Raw genomic sequence first — 6772 nt, 5'->3', positions numbered from 1 at the left:
AGGTGGAACATGTAGAAGCAGGAGCTTGTAGGTTATAGGTGGGTTCGACAATTCTTAGGTTGGTGATTGGAAGGGAAGATCTGTGTCTTGGGAAGAGATTAGTTAAAGAAAGGCTTAATCTACATCTCAAGGAAAGGGAAGCTCTGTGTCTTAGGACAAGATAAACACAAGAATATACTGTAATAGATTGAAATATGCATCTCGAAGATACTATGCCAGGGACAGGAGGTAGGAAGAATCCTGTTAATGTTTGTGGCATGACTTCCCCAGTCCCTTTTAAAAAGATTTTGCAAAAATAGGAAAAATAGTCAAACTTCTGTCTATACCACAAATAAGGAAACCAATGGAAAGTCGCGGTTCGGGCTGTTGTAACAAAGTTCCATAGACCGGGTGGCTTATGGACAACAGAAATTTAGTTCTCACAGTCTGGAGGCTGCGAAGTCCCCGATGAAGGCACCAGCAGGGCTCGGTGAGGGCTCTTCCTGGGTCACAGATGCCTCCTCGCTGTGTCCCGCCTGCTGGAACAGGCTAAGTTGGCCCTTGGGGTCTCTGTTATCAGGGTGCTGGTCCTGTTCAGTGACAGCTTTGCCCTCATCACCTCCCAAAGGTCCCACCTCCTTTTCTTTTTCTTTCTTTTTTAGGGTTTTTTTTTTTTTTAAATTGTTGTTGCCATATGGCATGTGTACTCAGTATAGAGAGACAAAGAGAGGGAAAGTGAGAAATCACTACCCAGGTGTGTGTGTGGTGGTGGTGGTTGGGGTAGGGGGTAATGGCCACACCACAATCCCTCCTCCTCCATTCTCCTCCTGGGATGTTGGGCCCCACCTCTAAATATCATCACCTTGGGGCTCAGGATTCCAATGCGAGTATTTGGGGAGCAGAAGGACACCATCAGATCATGGCAGGTGGGTGTCAGGTCTGGAAGGAAATGTCACTGCAAGCAGGAAGGGTGGGAGAGCAGGAGCATGCGAAGGCCGCCGTGGAATGGGTGCTGAGCGACAACGGCCACCTTCCTGGAAGACAGTCCCAGGGAAAATGTCTGGACATCCAGAACGAAGACGGGCCACGCAATTGACCCATCTAATCTGAAAACAACGTAGGTTGTCCTGCTTCACAGACCCGACAGAAAACCCTTCAAACCTGGAAATCAGCTAAGAAACAGCCTCATCCTTTGTCGAAATAAAAGGCAAGGTTTGGAACTGCCGAATCCTCCTAAAGTACAATCGGCTTTGTCGTGCACTCCCCCAGCGCATCCCTGGCTCAGTCACATACAGGAGAGAAAACCGCCCTCCGCCCTCAGGCCTAACCCTTTCTCTCCCTGGAAGGAGAGAGAGAGGAGGAAGTCCCTACGGCAATTTGATTCCGGTAAACATTCAAACACATTCAACGTGGGCTAAAGAACCTGAAGGACCTTAAATACTGTTTTATTGTATCATTATTTTATGTGTTTTAAGGAATGTGTTTAGCTTTCCACATTTGCCTAAGAGCAAATCATTTTAGAGGGTACCTTTGATCAAAAGCATGTGTCAGTCAGTCCATATAATAATGACTTTTGCAGCAAAGCTTCTGAAATAGTTTTTCCCACGACTGGGGACAAGGCTGGAGCTTCTTGTTTAGATGAGCGAGCGATGGCACGGGGCTTGCAAGTGCTAATCAACCCCATATTCAGAATGTTCTGGTGTTTAACTGGTTAGCAGCTAGATTTTATTCATGCTGTACCCAAAGCCATATGTGAGATAATTATCCTCCTAAAACCCAACAAGAAATTTTATGCGTGAACATTCCATTCTAATCTCTGAAAATCTTCAATCATTCCCTCTGAATGTAGTGTGGAATGAGTGAAAAAACTAGCTCCTGTGCGTATAAAATTGGGATTATATTCACAGCCCATTTATCTACCACAGAAAGTCTCTCGCTTTCTACATCGCCTTGTGATTTAGCAAACAGAATTTTTCACTTCATACCGATCTTATGCATGGGGTTTGTCAGGAGGTCAGCTGGATCTTCTGCAAAGTTAAATCCACCAGGAAACGAGGAAGTGCGGCTTCCACCCAGGTCAGGCTTTCCAAATGGCTGTGCTGCAGCCACACTGGAGAACATTCCAGAAGCCAGAGTCCCCAAAACCTTCCAGATCAAGGGTAGCAAACACGGCCAAAGTGCACCAACTCCAGATGCCATCTGTTTATTGTGCCATCGACCAGCTGAATACGTCACGTTTTTAATGGGTGCAGGAAAATAAAAGGAGAATTTTTGTGACATGTGACAATTAGACATAAGTTCATAACAGAAACTGATTGGCGCACAGCCACTCTCACTCATGTCCATGTTGTCTGTGGCTGCTCTCACGTAGGTGTTACGACAACTGCAGAGCCGAGTCGTCGTAACACAGACCACGTGGCCTGCAAAGCCGAAGATGGCTGTGCTCTGGGCCACTGCCACGGTGCCGCCATTGAACTCACGTGGGCTCACTTCTCTGAGTCTCAGAGGAGACTGCACTCCCGAGAACACAGGCTGTCTCTGTCTCTCTCGGGAGACAGAGCCACGCTCAGCTTACTGGAGTAAGCGATGTCTTCCTTCTCCATTGTCAACAGCTTCGACTCAGTGCCTGTCACTGGCCCAGCTGCCACAAGCATGCCAAGAAACACATCTAGCACCTGGACAGTATAACTATTTTTTTTCAAGAGGTTTCAAGCATTTATTCTAATTTTAGTGGAAATTTTGGAAATTTATTTTTCCATTGACATTTGATCACTGTACACCTTTACAGCGCACAATGTGATTTTTCCCAGTGTGCGTCGGCAATACAATACACACAACGTGAAACCTCCCGTCTTCGCTGCTTTACGGGTACACTGCAGTCCTGTTCTTGACATCCACGTTGTCGTGTGTGGGTCTCTACGGCTTTTTCATCTTCCAAACTTACGCTCAGTACCACTGGACACCCACTCCCCATCCCTTCCAGCTTCCCTGCAAGGAGACAGCTTCACTGTGGCTGCGTTCCTGGCCCGGCCTCACACCCCACCCTCTGCCTGGGTCCCCGCCTCCGTCCTTGGCCTTCAAGTCCCACCTGCCTTAGAGACCCAGAGGACACCTCCAGCAGACCTCTCTTTCGCGGTAAAAGCCCTCACCTTTGTTGACCACCTCCCAGCTTCGTCCTCACACTCTCCAGCATCACCGTGTGCGGCCTGGAGATGTTATTAGGCGCGTCTTTCCCATCGTGGAGGATGGGGCTCCCGCCGGTCCATCTCGGCCTCCTTCACTCTGCGGTGCTTTGCAGAGACGACCGTCCCTGAGTGCCCATCACACGAGTGCTACAGCCCTTCCCTCCATTGCAGAGAGGCCTTGTGTTGAACACTCTCCTCTTCCCGAGAAGACTCAGAAATGGCACTGGCAACCTACGACAACTTGGGCAAACTGTCTAAAATCCCCCAAGGGGTAAATTATCTCGTTTTCTCTCCACATATTCCAATTGACTTAAATCTGGTTTGGGTTTTAAATTTGTAATTCACTCTGGGAATGCGTTCAGGGGAAGAGAGGAAGGCATCCATCTTTACCACACCGCTAACCTCTGAACCCCACCTCCTCGCAAGGCCTTACCCTTTAAAAGGCTAGGAGAATGTTTATATTCATGATCGCATTCTAGTTCCCCTCATTCCCTGCAGAGGCATAAAAGAGGACTCCCCACTAGTTCATGGGGTCCTCCCTGGTGGCAATTTCTTGTACCTAGCAGTCTTGACATTCCTATCTGAGGCCGAGCTCCCTTCTGAGACCAGATGAGGTCGACCCCCGCACACGAACCCAGAGCCCGGCGGCATCAGAGGAGGCCATGGTAAACAGTCTCTGATCTCCGTATTCTGTTCTTTCCCAGTGAAGATGCTCTGTTTTCAACCCCAAACGAGATCATTCTAAATGTCACCGCTCCACACCCCATCTGGGCTCCTGCAGGCAAGCCGCCTGCTTTCTGAATCAGATGCCGTCACCACTGAAAAGCCTCCAGCATCAAGCTCAGCTAGAGGCAGGGTCCTGGCTCTGGGGAAAGGCTCACAGCTCTCCCCAGCAAAGCGACCCCGTGGTTTCGGCAGTGGTTCCCTTTGAAAAAGGAGGGGAATGGAGAAGGAACAGTCGGCAAGGCCACATCATCGCTGCCTCACTGACTCTTTAGAGGACAACAGTCCGAACAACGACCAGTTGGCTCGCGGATAGACCTGACATTTCATTCCCCATAGACTTGCACGAAGCAGCGCCACCTGTGGGTTCCTCAGAGGGACAGACGATAATAAACATAGCAACGCAGGCTCTGGGCCAAGGTAGGTTCACGGCTAGAACCCAGGGTGTGTGGTCTGAAGATGGTGCCTCACGGCAGGCGGGAGGTGGAGCTGCCCCACCTCAGCAGGTGGGGAGTGAAGGTGCTGAGGAAGACGAGATCCGTCTTAAGGAAGATCTGCCCAGGTTCTTCCGAGATGGGGCCACATTCTCATTGGCCCCTGCCTCCGGGCCTCCCTCCAGGAGGGACACAAAGAAATGGCATAAGAGAGGAGGTGCAGCACGGAGGCCCGCCCTGGCCGCAGGTGGAAACCTGTGGTTGGAAATAACACAGCACGGCACGGGGAGGCGGCTTCGAGAGCCGGCACCCTCACGAGCAGTGTAGTACGTTCTGCTCACAAACCCTCTGCACGATCGAAGGATTGCAGAACAGACTCTCGTTGCAGCTGGTGTCTCACGGAGGGCGGAGAGCCACGGAGACTCCTCCATGGTGGGCAGGCGTTCTCCTTCACCACCCGATCGAGGCTCTAACCCAGGCTGGTTAGGTGGCAACGTCTGCCCGTGTCCTGGAAAGAGATGCCACGCTACAAGAAGCTTGCATGCTACAAGCAAAAAGGCCTTCGTAAATGCACGTCCAGCATTTAAAAACGTATCCCCAAATCTGAGCGTGCTAGAGTGGTGTGTATGCTTGTGTGCGTGCATGCATTATAGAACAGGAACACATATTGTGCCTTCCACTTACAGGAGCTGGGAGAGGCGGACGTTTATTGCCCACGGACAATGTGCCAGGTGCCTGCACACCGCTCACGATAACCCTGGGACACACAGGTTGTTGCTGTTACCATTTTACGGGTAAGGAATTGAGGTTCCATGAGGTTAAGCCACTTGCCTGAGGTCACATGGGTGGCAAAGGACAACCTCTACCCGACTCCCAAACCCATGTCCTTGCCACTGTGTTCTGCCTCTGCAGGTTCCAACGAATGCCTTTGTTACTTTTCCCGTGACATTTGTAAATCTTCCTGCCATGGTGCTCCTTATGGTTCATGGTAAAATCCGCCAGAAAAGCTGAGAAGCCCAGGAAGAGTTTGGGATATGTACGGAAGTGGCCGAGGTCCAGCACACTTCACACATCGCCAAGGCACAGCCCAAGAATGCGATCTCGACACCGTGAGTGTCCCAAACATGTGAGACAGGGTGTCCCGCCGTAGCCTGCGCGGGTTACTAAGTTGTTTTTCAAGCACAAACTAAAACCTCTCTGTGCTCCACCCTCCGGCCCACAGTGTCCCTCCGCAGGCCTCACAGGACCGTCTCCACTGTGACGGCATTCCCGCTGTCTTCCTGGCGCCTGGGCTGCATCTCATCTTTGAAAGCCCTGGTCAGAACAACTTTTAAGGACTCCTTGAACCGCTTCTTCTTACTGCTGCCCACGAAGAAGTAGATGAAAGGGTTGGCGCTGCTGTTGATGGTGGAGAAGAGAAGCGAGACGTGGTGGAGGCTCCCGAACGAGGCCCAGTGCTCGTAGTAGAGCAGGTAGAGCAGTCTCATGGGCATGGCGAAGACGAGGAAGATGACGATGGCGACCGTGATGACCAGGTACAGCTTCGAGGAGTGGGAAGTCCACGTGCTCTTTCGGATCTTCACCACCAAGATGGTGCTGGCCACCACCATGAGCGGGGTGAAGACCAGGAAGCTCAAGGTGGCTATGAAGATGATGACCGCCCTGCAGTCACTTCGAGAGTGACTGTCTTCTCCACCGTCGATGCACATGACATATTCCATGGTGGTCACTAAGCAAGAAAGTGCCCACAGGAGGGCACAGACGAAAGCCGACTGGTGCTTGGGGCGATGGCATCGGTACCAGATGGGGTGGAGGACGGACAGGCACCTCTCCACACTGATGGCTGTCAGCAGGTAGAGGCCCGTGTTGTAACCAAACAGCAATGTCACGGATAAGGTGACGATTGTGTAGTAACGGCCGGAGGAAAGCTCATAACCCAGAGCGTAGTCGATCGACAGAATGAAAATGCAGAAGAGTAAGGAGCTGTCCGCCACCGACAGGTGGGTGATGTAGACCGTGAAGGGGTTTCTCCGCATCCGGAAGCAGAGGAACCAGAGGAGGATTCCGTTTTCCACAAACCCCAGCGGGGAGAGGCTCACGATGACCCAGTGCACCGCAGGCACGTGACGCGCTGGGTTCCCGACGGCGGGGTTCCCGCTGGCCGAGGCATTGGCGGGTCCCTCGGCAACCGGTGACGTCACGTTTACCTCATCCATGAGGAGGTCTCGGGCTGGGGCTCTTCAGGTAATGTTCTATAAACCAATCAAACAAACAAAACCAGGAAAACTAGAGAATTGGAACAGAAGGCAGGATTTCAGCTGTGGGTAATAGAACCTTTATTCTATTTTTGGTAAAATGTAATAAACTATACAATTCTCTTTCTTCCTTCTTTTTGCTATTTGTCAGAGAGCACATGTACTCGCTAGAGAGAGACAGAGAGGAGGGGAGAAA

General features: G+C 51.2%; 1 protein-coding gene across 1 annotated transcript; it reads right to left on the bottom strand.

The window, feature by feature from the left end:
* Positions 1 to 4819: 4819 nt before the first annotated feature.
* On the bottom strand, positions 4820 to 6559 carry LOC102498491 (proto-oncogene Mas). The gene has a single exon (XM_027773351.1). The coding sequence runs from the start codon at positions 6535 to 6537 to the stop codon at positions 5560 to 5562; it is 978 nt and encodes a 325-aa protein (XP_027629152.1). The 5' UTR covers positions 6538 to 6559; the 3' UTR covers positions 4820 to 5559.
* Between the last annotated feature and the right edge of the window lie 213 nt (positions 6560 to 6772).

This window comes from Tupaia chinensis, unplaced genomic scaffold, assembly GCF_000334495.1.
Source record: "Tupaia chinensis unplaced genomic scaffold, TupChi_1.0 Scaffold000346_1, whole genome shotgun sequence".
Classification (NCBI taxonomy): Eukaryota; Metazoa; Chordata; class Mammalia; order Scandentia; family Tupaiidae; genus Tupaia; species Tupaia belangeri.
Note: the sequence above shows the minus strand (reverse complement) of the source record. Positions and strands in the feature narration are given on the sequence as shown.